At 33.1% G+C, this 26,122-nt stretch overlaps 1 protein-coding gene across 2 annotated transcripts in view; it reads right to left on the minus strand.

Moving 5' to 3' along the window:
- The window catches only part of Lrrc7 (leucine rich repeat containing 7), a 518,752-nt gene that overhangs the window by 354,689 nt on the left and 137,941 nt on the right, over window positions 1-26,122 (minus strand). The window contains exon 1 of one of the 2 annotated variants that reach the window (XM_047519218.1): window positions 21,388-21,421. The exons of the other annotated variant lie outside the window; for it this stretch is intronic. Within the exon in view, the coding sequence (XP_047375174.1) occupies window position 21,388 (1 nt within the window). The 5' untranslated portion in view covers window positions 21,389-21,421. Of the gene's footprint in view, window positions 1-21,387; window positions 21,422-26,122 lie in introns of those variants that run through there. 2 annotated transcript variants of the gene reach the window in all.

Consider the following 26,122-nt stretch of genomic DNA (forward strand, 5'->3'; position numbering starts at 1 on the left):
TCCTTATTAAAAAAAAAAAAAAAACTCTTCACAATTTAGGTATAGAAGAAAAGTTCCTAGTAAAGGTCATTGATGAAAAACCCTACCTGCTGCCATAATCAATGGGAAACAACCAAAAGCCTTTCCAGTAAAGATCTGGTACAACTACTACTTCTGCTTCTTCTACTCAACATAGTACTGGAAGTACTAGCTAGAACCATCAGACAAGAAAAAGAAATACAATGTTTGCAAATCAGAAAGGAATAACTAAAATTAACCGAATTTGCAGATGACATGATGCTCTATGTAGAAACCCCAATATTTCCATAAAAGAACTCTTAGAAATAATAAATGTGATTATGTCACAGCAAAATCAGTAGTAGCATTTCTATACACAATTAATGACTTAGCTAAAGAAGAAACCAAAGAAACAATCTCACAATATCATCAAAAGAAATAAGACACCTATGAATAAACTCAACCAAAGAGGTAGAAGATTTGTATGCTGGATAAAATAAACCACTGATGAAAGAAATTGAAGATATACCCACAGTATTCCATGTTAATAAGCAGGAAGAATTAATATAGTTAGATGTCCATACTATCCAAAGCAACACACAGATTTAAAACAATTGCTATCAAAATGCCAGTGACATTCATTTCACAGAAATAGAAAAACAATACTAAAATTCATATACAACAAGCAAAAAACCAAAAATCAAACAAGGAAACAAAAAACCAAATTCTAAAAATAGTACTGAGAAAGTAAAACAAAGTTGTAAGCACCACAATTACTGATTTAAAATTATATCACAAAGTTAAAGTGACTAAAACAATGTGGTTCTGGAATGAAAACAGACACACAAACCAATGGAACAAAATAGAGAATCCAGAAGTAAATTCAAACATGTTTGGTCAAATAATTTTCAATAAGGGCACCCACTAGACACTATGGGGAATGGATAGTCTCTTCAATACATAATACTTGGAACACTGGGTTTCCACAAGCAAAACAATGAAAGTGGATCCTTATCTTATACCTTGAACAAAGATCAGCTCAAATGGATAAAATAGCTAAATGTAAGATATAAAATCACAAACTGCCTAGAAAAGAGAATGTAGGAGAAAACGTACTTCATATTGGTTGTGGTAATGTTTTTTTAGATATCACACTAAAAACTCTGGCTACAAATAAATAAATAAATAAATAAATAATGCTATATCACACTGAAAAGCTTTTGTACAGCCAAGGAAATAATCAAAAGAATGAAAAGGCAATGTATGATGTGGGATGGATTAATTGCAAACTGTGTATCTGATAATGAACTAACTAAAAATTTATAAAAACTTTTACAACTAAAGAACAGAAAAGCAGATAATCTCACTAAAAATGGGCAAAGGACCTGAACATACAGTTCTCTAAAGAAGATTAAAAATGACCAGTAGGTAGATAAAAAAGTACCTGACATGAGTAATCATCTGGGAAATGCAAACTGAGACCACTGTGAGATATCACCTCAAATGTTTGTTGGGTGGTTACTGTCAAAAAGACAAGGGATAACAAATGTTGGTTGGAATGTAGATTGGCACAGCCATAATGGAAAACAGTACAAAGACCCTGAAAGAAATTGAAAATATATGTACCAACAATCCCTTTTCAGGTTCTATGTCCAAAGAAATTGAAATTTGTATGTTGAAGAGATGTCTGCACACCCAGGTTCACTGCAGTACTATTTAAATAGCCAATACATGGAAATACTGCAAGTGTCCACTACAGATAAAGAAGCTGTGACATGTACATGGAGATATGCATTACATAGTATATTATGGGTATATAGAGATATATATTTTTACATAGGTTATATAGATACATTATAAAGCAGATTTTTAAAAAGATATGCATATTAATTATATTAATTCTATTTAAGTAAAATCCACATACTATTGTTCTCAATTCATACCTTTAGTGTTCATCCATATATTTCAATTCATATATATTGTTTTAATCCATATACATTGTTTTCAATATATATGTGTACACACACACACACACACACACACACACAAACACACACATTATCCAGTCCTAGAAAAGAATGAGATTCTGCCTTTTGCCACAACATGGGTGGACCTGAAAGGCATGTGATAACTGAAATTAACCAGACAAAAAAGGAAAAGTATCATATCTTCTTATTTGTATGTGGAATAAAAATAATAAGAACTCAAATAGATGGAGACAGTAAAGGAAAACAGTTACCACCAGAGGTGAAAGGGCGGGGAATGGAGGTAGGTAGGTCAAAGGACACTGAAAAGCAAATATGTAGGATAAATAAGTTTAAAAATCTAACCTATGAGTATTATAGTTCGTAATAATGCATTGTATTTAGAAATTCTGCTAAATGAAGATATTACAGCTCTCTTGCCACAGGGAGGAATAATGGGTAGCTATGTGAGGTGACGAATATGTTAATTTGTTTAATTTAGTAACAATTCCATTATATATATGTATCTTATAACATTATATTGTGTACCTTAAATATATAAAATAAAAATATTTTAAAAATTAAAATAAAAAAAGTAAATTATAAAGTAAAACTTTAAAATATTTATATTGGTTAAATTAATCTTACTCTGGTTCCTTTGGCTCTCATTCAGAGATCATATTTAAGTCAAATCCACATTACTATTTTTAAATTCAAATGTGATTATAGTTAGAGAAATTTGTTGCCATACATTATTAAAAGCTAAAAAACTTAATAATTTGTATATTTAGAATCATCCCTTCTCATTTGTGTACATAAGTTAGATAGAGGTACCTGAAAATTGAATAGTGGTTTTCCTTAATGGCTTATAGATACATTAACATTTTCTTTGACTACAGACATTTTAGTCAGTGAAGGCCCCAATTTGCAACAAATTTTCTTATTCTTCAGGAATAACATAAAAAAATAAATTGGGAGTTACTTGTACCTAACATAGATGAATCAGGTACTGAATTAATGCAAACAAGAAAACATGAGCTGAAAATAAGAAATAATCAAATCATGCTATTATCCTTGTTTTCTGGACAACTTAAATAAAATTACTTCATTGACTTAATTTTATACTCTCTGTCCCTGAGTGAATAATGTGCCATTTCATAGAATCTGAAGAAAGTCATGTTAACAGAGAAGTGGAACGAGGACCAATTATAAGCTTAATTGCCTAACAGGGAACATCAAGTATCATCAGGAATCTTGCCAGAATTCTGTTAAAGTGTTTTGGATTAAGAGTCAGAAGACCTGAATTCTAGCCCCCATCTTCCAATAAGTAGCCACATCACCCAAGTCAAATCACCTTTTCTTAAAATCTCCCATACATAGACTTTTATGATTATCTAATAGTATAACATCTTAAAGAGATAAAATACAGGTTCCATGTGTCACTCTTAAACTTATCTTTTCTACAAAACATTTCTAGATCTCTTTGTACACTGGAATCTCTCCAGGGAATTAGTTGTCCCTTTTACTTTTAACTGGTGCAGAGCTTCTGAATCAATTAGTGAGTCACTAATTCCCACTTTTTCAGGAATGTATGGACTGTTGATTAACCATTAAAATTGTTTTATATCTAAGCTTTTAAAGTGGTTTATTCTGTAGAGGTACACTTAAAAAAACATACATTTCAAAGGAGCATGCTGTTGCGATTCAGTCTTCACTCATATCTAATGTGTAGTTCAAGAAAACTACACATGGAGATGGACCAACGCTTCATTCATTTTTCAGAATTTAGAGTTAAAATATAGTAAGTATATATTAAACATAATTGAGCATTGAAAATTTCTCTATATTTTATTCAAGAAGTAGTTCTATTAATATATTCACTTAAATCTATTTTTTCTAGATTATGGTCTCTGTCAACATGAAACTGTTTAATTCCCTCACAACAAAATATTCACATTAGGCCTTAAAATTGTTGCTGTTTTATAGTTCCTGAATTTGGGCAAGACAGGTATATCCTTTATTTCTATGCTATCAGAAGTACTTTTTACTAACTTGTCAAAACTTTCAGGATTTCTCAGTGTGGCATATTTTAGACATTCTTACATACATCTATTTTCCTTAGGATAATTAGGTATACATATTTGTGTATATGTGTGTGTATCTTCTATTTTTCATTAGATTGTATAATATGGCCCAACTTTTTAAAATGTAAAAGAAATCATTAAAAATCTGTTTATTTAAGTGATGAATCTTCAGAAAGAGAAATTAGGAAAACTACCCCATTCACAATAGCATTGAAAAAAATAAAATACTTGGGAATCAATCTCACAAAAGAGGTGAAAGACCTCTACAATGAGAACTACAGAACACTAAGAAAGAAATTAAAGAAAACCTTAGAAGATGGAAAGATCTCCCATGTTCTTGGATAGGCAGAATTAATATTGTCAAAATGGCCATACTACCAAAAGTGCTATACAGATTCAATGCAATTCCAATTAAAATCCCAATGATGTACCTTACAGAAATAGAGCAAGCAATTATGAAAATCATCTGGAAGAATAAGAAACCCACAATAGCTAAAGCAATCCTCAGTAGAAAGAGTGAAGCAGCGGGTTTCACAATACCAGATCTTCAACTCTACTACAAAGCAATAGTAACAAAAACGGCATGGTATTGGTACCAAAATAGATAGGTAGATCAATGGTACAGAATAGAGGACACGGACACAAACCCAAATAAATACAATTTCTCATACTAGACAAAGGGGCCAAAATTATGCAATGGAGAAAAGATAGCCTCTTCAACAAATGGTGCTGGGAAAACTGGAAAACCATATGCAACAGAATGAAATTAAATCCCTATCTCTCACTCTGCACAAAACTCAACTCAAAATGGATCAAGGACCTCGGAATCAGACCAGAGACCCTGCATCTTATAGAAGAAAAAGTAGGTCCAAACCTTCAACTTGTTGGCTTAGGATCAGACTTCCTTAACAGGACTCCCATAGCACAAGAAATAAAAGCAAGAATCAATAACTGGGATAGATTCAAACTAAAAAGCTTTCTCTCAGCAAAGGAAACTATCAGTAATGTGAAGAGAGAGCTACAGAGTGGGAGAATATCTTTGCCACTCGTACTTCAGATAGAGCGCTAATTTCCAGAATCTATAAAGAACTCAAAAAACTCCACACCAAGAATACAAATAACCCAATCAACAAATGGGCTAAGGAAATGAACAGACACTTCACAGAAGAAGATGTACAAGCAATCAACAGATATATGAAAAAATGTTCAACATCTCTAGTAATTAGAGAAATGCAAATCAAAACTACCCTAAGATTCTTCTCACCCCAATTAGAATGGCGATTATCAAGAACACAAGCAACAATAGGTGTTGGAGAGGATGTGGGGAAAAAGGTACACTCATACAATGCTGGTGGGGTTACAAATTAGTGCAGCCACTCTGGAAAGCAGTATGGAGATTCCTCAGAAAGCTTGAAATGGAACCACCATTTGACCCAGCTATCCCACTCCTTGGCCTATACCCAAAGGACTTAAAATCAGCATACTACAGAGATACAGCCACATCAATGTTCATTGCTGCTCAATTCACCATAGCCAGATTGTGGAACCAACCTAGATGTCCTTCAATTGATGAATGGATAAAGAAACTGTGGCATATATATACAATGGAATATTACTCAGCCATAAAGAATGATAAAATTATGGCATTTGCAGGCAAATGGATGAAATTGGAGAATATCATGCTAAGTGAGATAAGCCAATCTCAAAAACTAAAGGACAAATGATCTCGCTGATAAGCAAATGAGGACATATAATGGGGGGTGGGAGGGGTTAGCGTTAGGGTTAGGGTTAGGTTTAGGGTTAGGGTTAAGGAGGGGGGCAAGAATGGAGGAAGGAAGGACTGTATAGAGGGAAAAGAGGGGTGGGAGGGGTGGGGGGAAGGAAAAAAATAACAGAATGAATCAAACAACATTACCCTATGTAAATTTATGATTACACAAATGGTATGCCTTGACTTCATGTACAGAGAAACAACACGTATCCCATTTGTTTACAATAAAAAAAAAATCTGTTTATTTGCTTCAGTGTTAAATATTTGTACACTTTTAAAAGTGTTTTTTTTGTAGTTATTTTCCAGATCTTTCAAAAGAAAGTCAGTATTTTAAAAATTATCTGATTGTTATTATTATTAAATTGGAATTATTTTTACAATTCATAACACGTTTTTAATTTAAAGACTTTTTCCAGTTTATTACATTTTTCTAAACATTACATGGTTCAAATAATAGTTCCACAGTTGGGATAAAAGAAATCAAGCAAATAATTTTTCTAGCATTTCTAATAGTTAATAATAAGAATGCTATTTTTCCTCTATAACCTCAGAAAACTTAAGGTTAGTAGAGAGGATATTTTCATGTTATACTTTGAAATACCAAAGTACCTTTTACTACTAATAAGCAAGATATTTTAGCAGTGTAGTACCTATTTCCTAAGGGCTTATGAAAGGCTCAAAACATCTGATGTTATTCTCCTGGCTTCAAAATGCATCAATAGAGAATTCTTGGATAGATTTGCTTACATTCACAGATGGAGACCACTTTGAGAAGTTTAACATTGAACATTTTGTCCTAGATAATGTTTTTACAATTTGTTATTTGATAGCAAAGTGAACACCTTTCCAAAGTACAATTCAAGCAAAAAGCTGCCAGCTGCCTTTGAAAGGAGTGTCTAAATATGTCTTTTATTTCCAAGGGCTAAGAGCAGCTTATTTTTTGTTAGCATATTTTAAATGAGCCTTATTTATTTATTTATTTATTTATTTTGGTGGCTTCCACATTTTCAGAAAACAATGGTGAGTTTATACAATTGCCATTATCCAGTGTATGAACACTCCCTTAAACAATTTGTCCCTTTTTCTTGGAGGAAGGCTGCAAAACTTTAAGTCAAGTTTCACTTCTTTCATTACCAAATTGGTAATAATATTAATGGACTTGAAGGCCCCTTGACTGCAAAAAAAGTTGTTGTTGTTTTCCTGTTGGGAAAAGTTGACATGCTCCTTTAAAATGAAAAGAAATGTGATTAATTTTCACATTTCCTTGGCTAATGATCATGGAAGTTGCTGGGATTTGTAGTCCAATATTCTGTTCCCAACTCTGACTCTCTATGGTGGCGGATATTTTGATGTAGCAATAACTACCCGATCTGTCCTTTCCCAAGGAATAGCAACACAGTAGGTGAAGCCAATGAACGGCAGGATGGCTTTATTCTTCCTTCCCTTGTTGCATATTTTATGGTCTTTAATGTAACTTCATTCCTTGTTAAATGCATTTTCCAGGCAATCTGACAGATGGGACTAATTTTTTTTTTTTTTTTTGGTGTTTATATGGTATTTTCAAAGCAAGAACAAATCTGCCTTTTTCAAACAATATCTAGTTAGATTTCAATAAAGCTATTACATGCATTTGGATATTTTTTAGGGGGGGTGCTAGGGTTGTTTTTTTGGTTAAATGGGGATTTAATATAGTAGAATTTCACAGTTTTGAAAGAGCTTATCACTAATACATCTTAAATAGTAAACTATTCTATTGATAATTTTAAAAGAAAAATAAAGCCATGGTGCTACATGTTCTGAAAAAGGCAGTAAAACTGCCAGTTAGTACACATCCCAAGTGACTGACAGAGATAGGTGGTATTGTATTAAGAAACTACAGGGAACATAAAAATTCAGGGTGACAGAAATGGTTGACAAGATGATGTAAGTGTGCACTGACTGGAACCTCTCCTGGGAACTATTTTTACAACATCCCACACTCAGAGCTGCCATAAATTAATAATTGCCAAAATGATCAACAGCTTTTATTTAACCTTTTCTTATATTCTTGAGCATGAGATTACGGTAACTTTTCATATTTATAATTATGGCTTGTCCACTTCATATCATCTTCTAAGGAAATATAAAACTCCACATAAAATATGTAAAATAAGATTCTTCAATGCAGTCAGAGCCTTGAAGTGATACATCAAATCTTGGCTTGTAATATCTAAATTCTTTAACTTTGAGTTTTCACAGGAAGGCTTCCTTCTAATAACGCTTATTAACAAGGCTGGCCTGAGGAACCCACCTAGACTTACACTATTCCTAAGTACACAGAAACTAAGAGTAACAACTCAGGGAAAGCAATGAAAGAAAAGAGAGCTACTTAACTGAAGCATAAATAAATAAATGAAGTGTCTAGGATGAAAGTGTGTCAGTCAAGAAGTTGGGCTGGCCCCCAAAGATGATGGTGGGGAAGAGCTTGGAAGAGTGGATTAGTGGCTGAAATGCTAAATAACAGTCCCTTCTAGCAAAGTATGTAAAATAGTAGCCTGGCTTTCACATTCATTTTTTCCTGTGCTCTTAGTATACCGTGTGGTACTGACCAGCCTGGATCCCCTTGCAGGGTGGGATAATTCATTTTCCCTGCAACCGTTGCAGGCTACCTACTAAATGGCTCACCAGTGCACCCCTTTCTGGGTACTGCCCTCTAAGGAAGGACTTACCTGACTCAGGTACACCCTTACAGGGACTGACTGATGCTGGTGGAGAGGCCCAGCTGCCCCGCCTCATCTTGGCTTATTCTCAAGGGCTTCCCCAGCTCCAGCATTATACCCAGGCTCTACTGAGACTTCGTTCCTGCCTTATTCAGTTTCTCTCTCTACCCAGTGCTACTCAATAATTCTCCTATGCACAAATCTTCACCTCAGAGCCTGTTGCCAAGGAATCCAGCACAAGACCCACTTGCTTCCTTAACAAACAAGGTAATGGCATTCTTCCACGGTTCCCCCAAATATCTTAATTACTGGAATCCATAAATGATTACATTTATAGCTTTTAAGTGACCATTTTTCCTTAGTACTCTTTCTTCTTTCTGTTTCTGTGGACTCAGTTTAGCCTTGTCCTCTAACTACTTCTCCAAACTTGATGTTTTATTTTAACCTAAGTTTGACTCTCAATTCTCTTCTTATCTTGCTGTTGTACTTTTTCTTGGGCAATTTAACTTATACCCTTGGCTTTATTTTCCATCTTCATAATAAAATTCATGAATCCACCTCATGGATTCTCCACAGATCTCTGTACTACACTCAGAAACCCACTGGCGTTGCAACCTGGATACACTGTTAGTGATACTTCCTACCTGCCACCGTGATCCCCACCAACCTACCCTTGCACTAGAGCCATATGTGCCATGTTTAGTGGTGTCAATGCTGCTATTGTCATCATCCCATTGGTGGCACTTTAAGCTTTTTATTTATATCTCACAAACTTATGACTCTGTAGGGCTTTATTACCGTGATAAAATTTGATGGTGTTCTCTCCATTCAATTTCTCTCCAGCAAATGTTTTCCTCCTGGCGATACAGTAGAAATAGAATGGTTTCTCTAGTCATTTAGAAATAGAATGTAACACTGACTTTCCCTGTAGGAACTGTGATAACCATGGAAAAGTCACAACTAACCTCTCTGCATCTCAGTTTCTTGTCTTTCTTACAGAGATATCATGAGGGCGTGGTAAGAAAACATTCATATCAATGGACTTGGACAACACAGAAGTAATTAAATAAATGTCAATTTCCCTGTCTTTAGCGCTTCCTTCCCTTTCTAGGTTTTTGGTTCCTGCTATAGTTAAACAAAATGCAGTTCTTCAATTCCAGCTACGAGAAGTTTCCTCTGTATCATAGGGTAGGGCCAGGTTCTTTGTCCAGCACAGATAACTTAGAAATACAGTCATAAAGGCATAGCAGCATTAAGAACTTGTTTGCCTGGCATAGGAACACCTCAGGGCCTAGGAGTCAGGTTGCTGACTCCTGAAGACTTCCCCACAGCAGAGTAGGTCTGACCAGGATCCCATAGTGCCCAGCTGCTGGTGGTCACTCTCTGTTCTTGGAGGCCTTGAGAATCCACCTCCCTGCTGGACTCTAGCTTTCCTCTCCTATGCTGGCTGCTTTGTAGCTCACTCCTGATTTCTACAACTTTCTTTCCTCTCTCACAGCTCTCATAACATTTAGGCACCCAAGTGGTGCATTTGCATAAAGAATCTGAAGAATCTTGTCAATCTTGCCATCAGCTTCTTTGGATTTTGAATTTGTGTAATGCCACCTTCAATCTATCATAACTGGTATTCAATTTTAAGTTATTGCTTATGAATTATGTTATTTTAAAATATTCTGTATCAAACACAAGGACTTATGTATTTTTTTAAACAGTATAAGCTTATATTTTTTAAAAAGAAAACTAAACACATAAACTAAAGAAATGAATGGATAATGATTTGTAATAACAGTTTAAGAGGATTTATTTTAAAGCAGCAAGTTGCCATAGTACAGAGAAATGATTTTCTTCACAAAAATTCAGTAATCACAAAACTCTACAATTTTTGTGGATCTCTCTGCCACCTACAAGTATAAGTACCCGTGACTTATCTTGAAAGAGGACCAGTCTCCTGAATGATTTCTATGTTTCCCATTTCTCCCTATTTCAAACTATTTCTTATATGATTTTTAGAATTTGTCTTTCAAAATCACAGCCCCAAACTGTCATTTCCCTGCACAAAACACAAGTTTTCATGGTGATGTGGATTTCATCTCTTTTATTTACTGTTATCTCCCCAAAACATAGATTGGTGTCTAGCAAATGCTCAATAAACAGTAGTTGAATAAATAAATACTAGAATTAAAAAACATAAATTAGTCTTTGTATAATTTGACAATGTTTTATTTTCCTTTATGAACTATGCATGAGATTTTTCAAAAAAATTTAGATTTATAAGTTTATGCTCTAAATAGACTTTCTTTTAAAATATATTTGACCATTTTGATTTATATTTCTTGATTCTCAAATACTGATGATCCCTGATTTAGAGTGGTTTGACTCAACATTTTTCAACTTTGTGATTGTGTAAAAGTGATATGCAACTGGTGGAAACTATTCTTTCACTCTTGAATTTTTATCATTCTCTGAGCTTGTGATATGCAGTAGGATACTGTCTGTGATACTGGACAGCAGGAGCCAACTGTAGCTTCCAGTTAGTCATGAGACCATAGAGTAAACAACCAACTCTCCAATAGTGTACTCTGTTACTAAGCTATGATATTTGGTAGATTAGGTGTCCTTTGGTAGTTAGGTATCCTTAATGCTTTTCAACATGTATTTTCAAGTTACTATGGGTTTATTGGAATGCACCTTCATGATAAGTTGAGGAGCATCTATGTTTTATAAGCATTGTTTATTGTGTGCTGGTTGGTGCTATGTGTGTTTCTGCTTATTTCAATTCATTTCAGAGATTCCTATGACTTTCAATTTTCATAGGAATTGCTCAAAATACTCATTTATGAAGGTTTGGGTTTTGTCATTTGTGTTTGCTGCATTATTGCCCCAAACTAGACAGTTTTATGAAATAAGTACAATCACAGGTTAAGCATCCATAATCTGAAAAAAATTGTGATGTGGAGTGTTTCAAAATTCAAAAATTTTTAAGTATGGACATGATACCACAAGTAGGAAATTCCACATGACCTCATGTGATGGGTTACAGTAAAAATGCAGGTACACTAAAAATATTGTATTAAATAAACTTCAAGCTGTGTGTATAAGGAATATATGAAACATAAATGAATTCTTTATGTAAATGTATGTCCCACCTGCAAAGTTTCTCACTTCGTATAGGCAAATATTTCAAAGTATGAAAAAAAAAAACCCAAAATTTGAAAGAAATATATGGTTCCAAAAATTTCAGATGTGGGGATGTAGGCTACTCATTTCAGATGTGGAATACTCATTTCAGATGTGGGGCACTCATTTCAGAGATGTGATACTCAACCCATGTTATCCTCATTTTTACAGATGAGGAAACAGAAACAGTGAAAGGTTAAGTAACATGTTCAATTTTATACAGTCCTAAGTGGCACTGTATTTTAAACTAGATAATTCAACCTCAGAACATGTGTTTCTAAGCACTAGACCCTATGACTTTCATGTCACATAACTTTGCTACTTTTGATGTCTGTCTGCAATGGATAAGTTTCCCTCCAAATTTACATGTCAAAATCCTAATCCCAAGGTGAAGTATCAGGAGGTGGGGTCTTGGGGAGATGATTAAGTTGTGATAGCAGAGCCGGTACAAATGGAATTGGTGCCCTTATTAAAGGGACCTCAGAGACTCCCTCACCCCTACACCATGTGAAATTACAGTGAGAAAATAGCCACTGTCAGGAAGGGGGTCCTCAGTAGATGACAAATCTGCTGGTACCTTGCTCTTAGACTTCTTAACCTCCAGAACTTCAAGAAATAAACCTCCATTACTTAAAGTCACACAGCCTATGCCATGTTATAGAAGACTGAATGACACAAGAGACTTTCTAATGCTGAAGTTCGTAAAGAACAAAGTTCTCTAAAAATAATATGAGCTCAATAATTATAAAAATTGAAGGTTTAATTTCTAAATACTTTTCCCAATAATTTGTGGAAACTGTCTAGTAAAACAGAGAAGAAAGTAAGAAATAACTCAAAGGATCTCCAACAACTAATTTAGTTTCAGAAAGATAAAAATTAACTGCATTCTTCTCATTTTTGGCATTTAGAGTTACTTTCATCTTTAATTTGCTAAATAGCAAATGAAGTTGTATTATCTTTATTGACACCTCCTATGTAAGAAATAACAATTTTAGAATAATTGTGTAAAAGCATTAAGTCATCTTTACATTTCATATTAAAGACAAAATGTTCTCTAATTTAAAAAACTACTTTTCTATAGTCATAGGTGAATTAAGATGAAAATAATTAAGTGATGTAGGATGACAGATTCTGTTTTCATTATAATTCATAAAACTACCCAAGTATTTTCAGATAATTAAAAGGTATTTAAATAGCAAAAATGAAAGATTTAATCCTATTAAAAAAACAAAAGACTATTTTGCCTCATATAAACTAACATAAAACTAACATATCAAATTTTAGCTGAGGAAAATATTTGCAAAGTTTTTGAAAGAAAAAAAGCTGATCTATATCATATACAAAGAGTAGTTACAAAGTAATAAGAAAAGTCAACAAAATAAGCAAAAGATACAAATACACAACTTGCAGAAGAGTATATCGCATATATATATATAAACAAACATATATACATGCATACATATATGAATGAGACATGCTGCATTTCTCTAGTAATTGAGAAAATGTAACTTGAAGTAATCATGGACTGCTTTATATTCAACAGAGTGAGAAAAATGAGAAAAAAACTACTTCAGGGTTTCAGTGTGGGGAAAGGATAGTTTTGTATACAATCCTGTGGAAATAAGAAACACACAGCTTTTAAGTGCAGTATCTACATATTAAGTTTCAAAAGTCATTTTTGCCATATTTTGGATAAAGGTAAAAACAGAAAAAGCTCTAAGTGGGGCAATTTTACAAAATTTACCAAAATTACAAAATGATATATACCATTGTACATGGCAATTCCATTTCTCCTGTAATACACAGGCACAGATGCAAAACAATCTTGTATATGGTCACTTACAGTAGTACTGTTTGTGTTAGCCAAAGGCTGGAAGCAATATAAATCCACACAAAATATTACCAAGGAGCTGAAAAAATATATAAAATAAGTTATTTATGAATAGACATGAAGTTATGTCCAATGTATTCTATTAAGTAGAAAATTAAGGTGTTAAACAATGTCTACATATGCTATGCTTTCTATGGGAAAGGAGAAAATACATGTATGTGTACATATTATTACACTTGTGAAAATTATTTCTAGAAAGCTTTATCAGAAACTCATAATATTACACATCTCCCTCTAGAGAGGGAGACTGTTGAGGAAAGGGGTGGAACACTCTCTTTCAGTTAATATCATTTAGAAGATTTAGATTTTGAAACTATATGAACTACTATATTTTAACATTAAAATTACCTTTTTGCATCAATGTATATGTACTTAATGTCGCTGAACTAAATGCTTTAAACACATTTAAAGTGGAGCATTTTATCTTTTTAATTGTACATTTTTTTTTTTTAAAATGTACCTGTCTCCATCCTTTTGGAAACAACAGAAAAATAAAGAGATATATACAAGTTAGCTCACATAACATGACTTTGTATGACAAAATGTAGTAACAGTAAATTGGCCCTAAGTAGTGATTCTTTATAAAGGTTATCCAGATATAGAGTCTAATGCAGTCATTAAAAAGAATACATTATGAATGATTAATTAGACTGAGACACATCTATGCAATGGCATATTATTTAGTGCTAAAAATGAAATGAAGTTATCAATACATGAAATGAAATTATTACTGAATGAAAGAAGCCAATCCAAAGAATCTATGTACTGTGAATTACCAACTATGTGACATTCTGGAAAAGGCAAAACTATGAAGACAGGGAAGAGTTAAGTGGTTACTTACAGAGCATCGTGGATAATATTTAGAACAAACTATTGTGTGTAACTACAGTAGTGGGCATGTCATCACACACTATAAAACCAACGGAACATACAACAGCAAGGGCATCTATGGCCTTTGGGTGATGATCATGTGTCAAGGTAGGTTCATCATTGCAACAAATGTAACACTGTTGTGTGGGTTGTTGATAGTTGGGAAGTGTGGTCACATGTGGCACCAGGTGGTCATTCTCTATTTTGTGCCCAATTTTTGTCATAAATATAAATTCTTAGAGAAAACAAAACAAGAAAGAACACTTAGTCAATAATACCTGATGGAAAAAGTTTTCTCTGAGTTCTTGATTAGTTTTTGTATTGGTATTTTTTCTAACTATATTTTTTAATCAAGTTTTTTTTTTAGGTTTACAGTTTGATGATTTTAGAGAAACATATAATTGGGTATTGACTACCTCATTCAAGATATAGAATATTATGATTATCCTAAACAGGCCCCTCATACTTCTTTGAGGTCAATCATTTTCCTCTAAATCAGCCCTTGTAAACTTCTGATTTCAGTACCTGTGTTTTTGTACTTTACAGAAAATCATGTAAATGAAGTATGTTCCTTTTTGAATCTGGATTCTTTTACTTGATGTAATGCTTTCAAGATTTATCTATTTATCCATTTTCTTGTATATGTCAGAAATTGGTTCTTTTTATTACTGAACAGCATTCTAAATGTGGATAAACTTAGTTTGTTTATCCATTCACTTGTTAATGTATATTATTTCCAGGTTTTGGTGGTTATGCATAAAGCTACTCTAAAATTTGTGTTCAAGTCTTTGTGTAGACCTATGTTCTCATGTGCTCTGTGTAAATTACCTAGGAATGGGATTGCAGAGTTATACAGTTAAGTATGCCTTTGACTTCATAACTTAGTTCCAAAATATTTTCTAAAGTTGATTTCTATGATTTATTAAGTAGAAAAGTAAGAGGACAATAATTTGAATAAGCTTACAATATAAATTAGAGTAACAATTGGCAGGAAAGGAGTAGGAAAATGGACAAAAGAAACAAAAGCAAAAATAGTCTCAATAAAAACAGTATGTGCAATAAGACACATATATTCTTGTATACACATTCAGAAATTTTGCCATTATGTAATTATAAAAACAATGATGAAAAAGTAGTTTCTGTAGCACTTATGCTCCTTCAGAAGACCACTGGAAAAGCTGTATAAATTTAAACATTGTTCTATTTTAATACATCAGAGAATCAAGGAAGCTACAGGGTTAGTTGGGCCAAATTTCTGGAGTGGAGAGAAAGAAAAAGGTGAGCTAGAAAGAAACCTCCTTTTTCTGGAGACATTTGCTAATCCTGCGTAAGAAAATAGAATCTGAGAATCTAAGGGAACTTAGTTCAGTCAGAGGCCACAGTGAGAGAAATGAGAAATAAGAAGAGCTTTAGGTGATCTTGTGAGCCTGGGGTGAGGACTGGAAAACCAAGGAACCTCTACCCATAGCTGGTCTCACTTTGAGCCATTCGTTGTACTCTGCTGCTTCATGACACAGAAAACGAGAATTTTTGCTAAAGTTTCTGAAAAGCAGTACACAATGCCTTGCCTTCTGGACAGAGAATCATGGGGGCAGGGTCATGGTGAACACACACAGTTTTCCACTGAAAGTCCTAGAAGGCTACAGTTCAGCAACAGGGAACAGTCAGAGGCTGACTTGGGAACCCAGCTTCTATGACTCCCAGTACTTAAAAGGTTTAGTGAATACCTTTTCTACTTCATTTGCCTAAACATTATCACCTGGAGACAACAAAATTTTATACACTTAATATCTGTCATTCAATAATAGTACTTTGCACCTATTAGGATGGCTACAACAAAAGAACAAAAATAACAAAAATTCAACCCTCAAACCAGAAAATTAATAGTGGGGGTGAAGACATGGAAAAATTAAAAGGCCTGTGTACTGTTGGTGGAAATGTAAAATGGTGCAAATGCGGTCATCTGATGTATAAATACACCTGTGAAACAATTCCCACAGTCAAGATAATAAACATGTTTATTAAAAAAAAGAAAGAAAAAGAAAAAAACAGTCTGGAGGTTACCAAGAAACTCAAAATAGGATTATTGAATTTCAGCATTTCTACTTCTGAGTATATGCCCCCGCCCCAAAAAATGTAAAATTCTGGGGGCTAGGGTGTGACTCAGTGGTAGAGTGCTTGCCTAGTGTGAGCAAGGCTTTGGGTTTGATTCTCAGCACAGAAAAAAAAAAAAAGGCTGAAATTCTATAAAAAGTAAGAATAGAGTTTACTAAAGAAGATAAACCATTATCAAAGAGAAGACACAGAAAATTTACTATTGTCACACTGGCACTAAAAGAAATACTAAAGACATTTCTTTAGACATATAAAAATATTGTCCCAGGTGAATGGACAAAGAAAATGTGGTATATATAGACAATGGAATAAATGGAATATTACTCAGCATTTGCCAGTAAATGAATGGAACTGGAGACTATCATGTTAAGTGAAATAAGCCAATCCCAAAAACCCAAAAGCCAAATGTTTTTTATTGATATGTAGATGCTAACTCACAATAAGGGGGCAGGTGGGAGAATAGAAGTTCATTGGATTAGACAAAGGGGAATGAAGGAAAGGGAGGGCAGTGGGAATAGGAAAGACAATAGAATGAATCAGACATAACTTTCCTATGTTCGTATATGAATACATGACCAGTGTAACTCCACATCATGCACAACCACAAGAATAGAAAGTTATACTCCATGTATGTACATTATAGCAAAATACTTTCTACTGTCGTACATAACCAAAAAGAACAAATAAAAATTTAAAAAAAGAAAATATTCTCAGAAAGAAACACAAATAACAAATAATGCATGAAGAAACAAAAGATAATAGAAAAGGTAAATATGCAGATAAATTTAAACAAATATAGAAATCACACTCCATTTATGTATGATTTATCAAAATGTATAAATATATTCTACTGTCATATACAACTAATCAGAACAAATAAAAATAAATATATTTAAATGAATAGACTACACAAATAATTACAGAAAAGTATTGAGCGAGGCTTAAGATATCTGTAGAAAAATACTCCACAATAATAATGGCAAACAAAGGAGCTAAAGTTTCCTGAGATTCTAGCAATAAAAGGGACTTGCTAAAAGTAACTGTTTGGGTTAGACTCTAAATTAAAGTCAAGGATGAATGCTAAAATTTCTAAGGTAACCATTCTAAGAATAGTAAAAGAGTGTGAATCTAATAAGTTAATACAAGAAAAAAAGAAAACAAGAAGTACCCAATTAATCCAAATCAATCAGGCAGCAATAAAGGATACAAAAAGGAATACAGGTAGACAGGTTAAAGAAAAAATAAATAGTAACATGGTGGATATAACCCAACTACATCAGCAATTAAATATAAATGAAAATGGACTATGTATTTCAAGTAAAGATCAATGTTATCAGACTAAATTCTTTTTACTGTCTACTATATGATGTTTACAAGAGACTGCAAATGTAAGAAGAAAAAAGTGGAAAGAAGGATACAAAAAAGAAAAATTATAAAAATATTAATCAAAAGAAAGCAGGTAATATTTGTCTTAGAACCAGATAGTAGATTTTAATGCAAAAAATATTATTATAGATATCAAAGGACATTTCATAATGATAGTTCATAAGTAATGTAAATGTTAATTGTGGTTATCATTTGGGTGGTTTTTCAAGTGATTTTTATGTTATTTGTCATTCATCCTTGTACCATTTGAAATTTTTATAGTAAGCACAGATTATATAACCTAAAATGAAATAATGAATTTATTTTTATTGTGGACAGAAAAAGAAAAAAAAAAGCAATGTAAACATTTAAGAGTAATTCCTTGGTAAAAGTCTAAAATGATTGGTGTCAATTATGCCCTGATTAAAACCATGAAAATTTAGTCTATAGTGCTAGTACAAGACAAAAATAAGACTAATGAGAATCACATGGAACATCTCACTTAAAAGTATTTCATAATCTCATTTTCCTCTTAGAGATATTTATTTAAGGATTCAAAAACAGTCAAATAATTCTGTACTTCCAGTAAAGAGATAATATAGTTGTACTTAAAAAAATGTAAGAATAACGCAGGTGGAATACTGATTCATTCTTTCACCTAATCATTTCTTATAAGTACACCTATTATGTGCCAATAATGCTTGAAATTATTGTTTATGAGGCAGTGGTATATTTGTCAACCTAATATGTGAAATCACATATGAGATTAATAAATGAAATAATAGGTCATATATATTTGAAAAAAATGCCTGAATTTGATTTCCTTAACTTAACTTCAACCTCATCTGTATCCAGGTAGATTGGCTCTATGTCTTCCACTCCAAGAGCTCCAGTTGTATATTTACACCATCCCGTGATCATCCTTATATATCGAATTGAATTTGCTGTCCAAATTATGAAAAGTCTTAGAATTTTTAAGGATATTCTGAGAATAAGTAAATGTGATTAAAAATAAGGCTATCCATAGATAAATCTGAAAAATACAACTCTATCATTGGGATTGATATAGAGAGATGAAGAATAAAGGAACTATAATGAAAAGGATTTATAAAACCATCTAGTATTCAAAGTTGAGTTGACTCCATTGGATTCCCAGTTACCAATAGTAATGTCCAAAAGATATTTTTTCTCTCAATCATTCTCTTTTCCTATCCTTGCTGAAATTTTCAGCACTATTTAACACTGTTGATATCTAGAATCTTACTGCTTCTTTGATTTCTTGTAACAACTAAAGAAAGACTGAAAGCCAATTTTCCTATTATTCTGGACTACTGCTCAGTTTCTATGGTTGATTCCTCTTCCTTCAAACAGAATTTTGATGATTGAATATTGATGAACCTCAGAATTTTACCTGAGGTTAACAGTCACCTTTCACTTTGTTTAGTTTTCCTTGATTAAACCCTGGTAACTTCAACCTCATCTGTATCCAGGTAGATTGGCTCTATGTCTTCCACTCTGAGAGCTCCAGTTCTATATTTACACCATTATTTTGCTAGGCTAAGTTACCATTTTAACATCCTCTACTAGAAACTAAGTGCTCTTCTTGTGATTTTTCAGATCTAAAATACTGGAATCACTATTTATCCATCCAAATTAAGTCCCAAAGGAACCTGGTAAAGAAGATATTTCTTTCGAATCAAGGTCCTCTCTAACTCTACTGCTACTAATTTGGTTTGGATTTCTAAAATTTCCCACCAGTACTACAGCAAGTATCAAAATCTCGGTCTTTCACTACCAGATTCCCTGCCAGTCTAATCTCATACTGCTATGAGATATATTTTTTTCTTTTTTACAATTCTGCTTTAAAGTTCCTAAGTACCCTTTATATAAAGGACATCTTTGATTTTCTCCTGGGCTAAAACTGATGTCAATAATACCAAGGTATTGCTAAACATGTTTTCACAATTTTCTCTCCTTCAATATAAAAATAGCCCAGCTAAACTGTCTGAAAAGTCTTTGAATTTTGGAGGTACTTTCTTTCCACTCCCTCATAGTGTAAACAGGTATCACTTCATGACAATCCAAGATAAAAGCCTAAATTTATAAACCAAATGCACTGTCTAATATTTTACATTATAAAAATGTTTTTCATATCTATTGAGTTAGTTATTTCTTAGTACTATGCATATAAAATGTGTGCTTCTGGTTGTATAAATATTTGATGATAGAGTTTATATATGAGGTATTTATCATCCATGACTTATCATTCATAAAGCCTTCAAAGAATATTGAAAAGAAAGAAACTTATGTTGGCTGATATAATTATTTAGAAAGCTGTACTGTTAAGCCACTGAAATATAATTTTACATATTTTCTATGGATGCTATAACAGAAATATCTACAACTAAAGGATTTTAAATATAAAAATATTTATGCACTGTTTCCAAAATATTTTTATTGTGAATACTGCTATCAACTCTTACATACTTCTGATTGCAAATAAAATCATAATTACTACTGGGAAAAAAACTTTTTAAACTAAGAACCAACTGCATTAAGATTTATTTTGAAGAAAGTGCAAATATATTTGTATATGTTTGAATAGAGGTATATGAATATAATTATAGCATACAAAATCAGTTTCTAATTGCAAACTTAGTTTCTTTGGTGAAGTACTTGAAATGTTTTATGTAAATACTTTCTAAAGTCTTTTTATCTTGAACATTTTCTCATTTTATTGCAATCTTCCTGATACATTTGAGGAGAAAGAATCAACTCTGACCACTTTAATATGGAGCAATGAGATTTTCAAAGATTCTTCCTGCCATTCAAATAATCTTTTCCACCCTTCCCACATTCTTAAGTTCATTTTTAATCCATTCATTGAAATCTTGCATGGTTTTGTTATTAAACCTCCAATTTTGTTTTTTGAAAATGTCAGGGTATATTGATAAATGGAAATCTCCTGCTTTGTGAATGAATTTCATTTGATATCACCTTGAAATATTGAAATGTAACCTTCAAAAGTTAATGCAGTTTCACTCTATTTCCTCAAAGCATGATTATGAAATAATATCTACTAATGGTTTATGAGAGGAATTAATACATTTACATGGTGGTTAAATATGTCATAAGAAATAGGAAGATTCATTTACTCTTTTTATGAAAGAAAAAGTGTTGAATTAGGGCTCTAAAAATGGAACCTGAGAGAGGATACAATGATTAAACTCAAGTTTCTGACCCAAAATAATTTCTTTATTACTGGTAGAAAATGAGTTTCCTAAAATCCATAATTATCAGATTTTTTTCTAATTATTTTTGTGATGTAATATAAATTCACACAAATACTGCTAAGTATGAATTTTAAATTATAAGACTGGTCATTATAGAGTAAAATTCCCAGAATACTACTAAATTCTATATACTTAACATAGTAAAATAACATAGTATCTACTTGCTAGTTATTCCTGTCTCTGCAGACTTCTAGGTTGTGACCACTTTGACTTGCATTTTTTTCATGTAGCGGGCTCCTTTAAAAAAAAAAAAGAAAATTTTAAAAATTTTAATAAACTGTACTTACAAATAGCAAATGCATCTAAATGAACATAATAAGCAAAATGGAATGTGAAGAGCTTAATGATGTGTTTTTCTAGTTTATGAGGTTATACAAACTATCAGAGTGATTCCACAAACACTACCACTTCAAACATTTGAGCTGGGAGTGTGTAACTCTGGTGTGTAATAGAAGAATGAGACGGTTGTCTAACTTTCTTTCTCAAGGCAACACTTGAATAACTGCAAGAAAAATGCTTAGGACAGTGATACTCCATCTTGCCAGTTTTATTCCTAATAACTACATATTAAATGTGAAATACTCTTTCCTCATTTTGAAGATTATAATTTCTTTGAAAATATTTCGTAGCTTAGCTTCTTACAAGTCAGAGTTACCTTCTCCTCTAATTATCCCACTTGAATAGTTTTGCATGCTCACCACTGTACCTTGCATGCTGATTTGGTAATTTCCAATGATTATTAAAGCCAAGTGCTCTGACATGGTCAGTTAATACATGAGCATGTAATCATGGCTCTATGTAGTTGATGTAGTATCATTAAAATAACTGAATAGACATTTTTCTAAAAAGACATACAAGTGGCCAACGAGCATACGAAAATAGTACTCAATCTCACTAATCATTGGGGAAATGCAAATCATAATCACAATGAGATATTGTCTAATCTCAGCTAGTATGGTTATCATTAAAAGGGAAAAATAAATGCTGGCAAGGATTCAGAAGAAGGGGAACTCTTACTCTGTTAGTGGGAATGTAAACTAGTATAGCCTTTGTAGGAAACAGTATAGAGAGTCCTCAAAAACTAAAAATAGGTCAAAAATATGATCCAGTGATCCTACTACTGATTATCTGTCCAAAGGAGATGAAATCATTATACCAAAAAGATACTTGCCCTCCCAAGTTTATTGCAGCACCATTCAGAGTTAAAATAACAAATTGACCTGGATGCCCATCAGTGGGTGAGTGATAAGGAAAATGTGGTATATAGCAAAATGGAATATTAATTGGCTATAAAAAATGAAGTCCTGTCACTTGCAGCAACATGGATGGAACTGAAGGGCGTTATGTTAAGCAAAATAAGCCAGAGCTACTCATTTGTGGAAACTAAAAAGTTAATCTCATAGAAGAATGGAATGTAATAGAGACCACTGGAGACTAGGAAAGGTAAGGGGGAGGGTAAATGAAGAGAAGTTAAATAAGGACCACCAAAACACAGGAGGAATTAGTTCTCTTTACTATCCCACAGTAGGGTAACTATTAAAATAACCTCTGATATAGTTCAAATGACTTGCATACAACATTCCCAGCACATAAAAACAATGTTTGGAGATGGAAATGCTTATTACCCTAATTTTATTACTACACATGGTACACGTGTATTGAGTTGCCATAGTGTGCCCAAGAAGACATACAACTATTATGTCTCAATAAAAATATGTTAAACAACAACCAAAAAAAAAAAAAAAAACCCTGAACCCAAAATGCCCATAGGCATTGGTAATAATCAAATTTACTTTATAAAAGTTATTTTCACGAGATTAATGCAGATAGACACATTAATTTCATATTGAAATTGTACTCTACATATCTAATACCCCATGATTGATATGAGAAATAAAAAATAATAAATATACTTTAAATGCATTAAAATACTCAATGTCAAATCTTTATATCTATCTCTATAAACTCAAAAAGTTCTATACAATTATTAAATGTGTAAGTTAGAAGTATAGGGAGCCTATAGTGGAACAGAGAAGTATCTAGATCATGTATAGAGTCAGGCTGGGCCTACAGTGCTTCAGGAGTTTTCAGAGAAGCTTCATTGTGCTTATTATTTAGTGCGATGTTTCAACAAAAAAATTTTAAAAATTTGTTGTGTTCAGTGGTAGAGTGCTTGCCTAGTATGTACAAGGTCCCGGATTCAAACCTTAGCACTGCAAAAATAAGAAATAAAAAAAGTATATATAAAGCGGAATGAAAAGTCAAAATATTCAAGATCTGCTTTAATAAAGGCAATTGTACCCAGCAAAACTTTGATGCCAAAAAGCTCTTCTTGAAAGGAGAATCTCAAAGCATATCTTAGAAAATAAAAATATAGTGACAACATTTATATTTTAGTTAAAATGCAGAAGGTTCTGTTATTTAATTGATGCAATTATTTATTTATTTGAAACACACAGTCTTAGAATAAATAAAGCTTAGCAAATGGTGTGCTCAGTCTGGAGTAATTTTCCTATTATAAATACATTATTAAAGAGAGAGAGACTGTTATCAGTTAAAAATAAATTTAAGAAATTAGCAAACAAAAAAAGAGAGAAATTATGGTTTTAATGAGACTTAAAGTTCTTCTAGTCTTGACACTATTTACAGAAGAAAGAAAAAAAATCCAGATTCCTTATGTCACTCAAATTACAAACAAATTCTGTGGCCCCATCTTTACACCAGACAGTCGTACACACTGTAGGCCAGAGGGCAGAAACCTTGTTGCTCTCCTCTCCATCCTACCCAGTTAATCTTTGTTGCTCACACCACTCCTTCACCCAGACTGCCCTTTTAATGACATCTGCAAGTTTTGTCTTACCACTCCTTCAAAGTTCAGATAAATAACTTCCTTTCCTAGGAAACCTTTCTTGATTCTCTCAATTGTATGTAAACTCTCTCCTTTAAATTTCCATTAGGCTTTATCTCTCCTAACACTTCACCACAGATAAAATTTATTTGTGTTTCCTCACATCAAACAACTAAACTGTAGCTTACAGACTGCTTTTCTCCATGATTTATCTTTGCATGTCTACAAAATTCAACATAATCTATTGCAGACTGTTCTTTTTTTGATGGAATGAATTCACCTGCAGATTAAGATGGAGAAAATTCTATTGTTAAGAGGATTCCTTTTAGAGGGAGAGATTTTGCTGGGAAAATTCCTTAATGTGTCTATCCTGGTGGTGTAGAAGCAGAGATTCAACACAGCTGAGTGTGACTAGAGCTGCCAGAAGGACAATCTTCTCATGGGAACAGGACAGGTCAGAGTTACAGTTTGGATCTGAAATGCCCTCCAAAGGCCATATGTGTTAAAGGCTTGGTGTCCAACTCATGGCAGTGTTGGGGGATAGTAGAACTATTAGGCAGTGGGGCCTAACAGAAAGAAGTTGGGTTATAGGGGTGTGCACCTGAAAGGGAATATTGAAGCCTCACCTTCTTTCTCTCCCTCTTTGCTTCCTAGCAACCATGAGGGTGAGTAGCTTCCCTTCACACTCACCATGACCTTCTGCCTTGCCATAGGCCCAAGGACAACAGAGATAGCAATCATGGATGGAAACCTCTGAAATTGTGAGCCAAAATAAACCTTTCCTCCCTATCAATTGATTATCTGAGGTATTTTTGTCTCAGTGACAATCTGACTAACAGAGTCAAGAAACAAGGTGAACCGGTGGAAGGCTGTGCCCCTCCATGTAACACATCACTCTGCGTGTTTTTCTTCTTGTAAATTCTAAAAAAATATTTGGTTTGTAGATGTTGGCTGGACTTTGGAATTGATAAGAGGAGCCAGGGAAAATCCCAGAAATTAGCAACTTTACTAGGGAGATTATACAAGCAAAACTCTAACAACAATGTCTGAGACACAATAAGCAGTCAGTTATTATTAGTTGTGGTGGGAATCCTTCTTTGGGGTAAGAGACGGAAATGATGTTTAACAATTCTGTTTATTCCCCAGAATTCAAAATCCTTTTGATCAGTTTCATGTTAGATCCCATGCAGAGTCTAACTGTGCATAATTAAAATAACAAAAAGTTGGCCACATGATCATGAACATAGCTGAAATTAATGAAATGACCATTCTACAGTCTGATTATATACTATTTAATACAGTTTAGGTCTACAAATTCAAAAATAGAAATCAGCTGTTTTAATTTCTTTTTCTGTAAAATGGCAATAATAATAGAATTTAAGTCTCTCATAGTTTTTTTAACAATGGAAATTAAGGGTATTTTTTTTCTTTTCTTTTTTGCATTACAGTGGATTGAACCTAGGTCCTTAAGCAAGCTAGAAAAACACTCTGCCACTGAGCTACATAAAAAGCCTTTTGTGTTTTTCATTTAGGAAAAGGATCTTGCTCTGTTGCACAGGCTAGCCCGGAATTAGCATCCTCTTGTCTCAGTCCTCCAAGTAACTGAGATTACAGGCATAGCACACACCACCACACCAGCTACATAAATTAAGTTCTTACAAACTAAGCTTCCTCTTTAGGAGAAAGATTATTTGTTATTATTTTGTTTTATTATAACAAGTAAAACTAAATCTAAACATTATTTCAGTACCCAAGAAAGTGATATGGTTAAAATAAATTCTCACATTCTTATTTTCATAATCTTGCTGCCATTTTGTTGAAAATCAAGATTGCCCTCCTACATTCAGGCAGAATCACCATTTCATATATTGAAATGAACACATATCTGAATTTAGAACAGTAGATGCTGATATCATATGATGTTAAGGATGAGTAGGCTTGCTTTTCGTCCTGCAGATCATTGGAATTGGGCTTGCAATGGCAAATGTGATTAATGTGGAAGTTACAGAACTAAAAACAACAACAGAAAACACTTTTAGTTATGATAG

This window comes from Sciurus carolinensis, chromosome 1 (assembly GCF_902686445.1).
Source record: "Sciurus carolinensis chromosome 1, mSciCar1.2, whole genome shotgun sequence".
In the NCBI taxonomy this organism is placed as follows: Eukaryota; Metazoa; Chordata; class Mammalia; order Rodentia; family Sciuridae; genus Sciurus; species Sciurus carolinensis.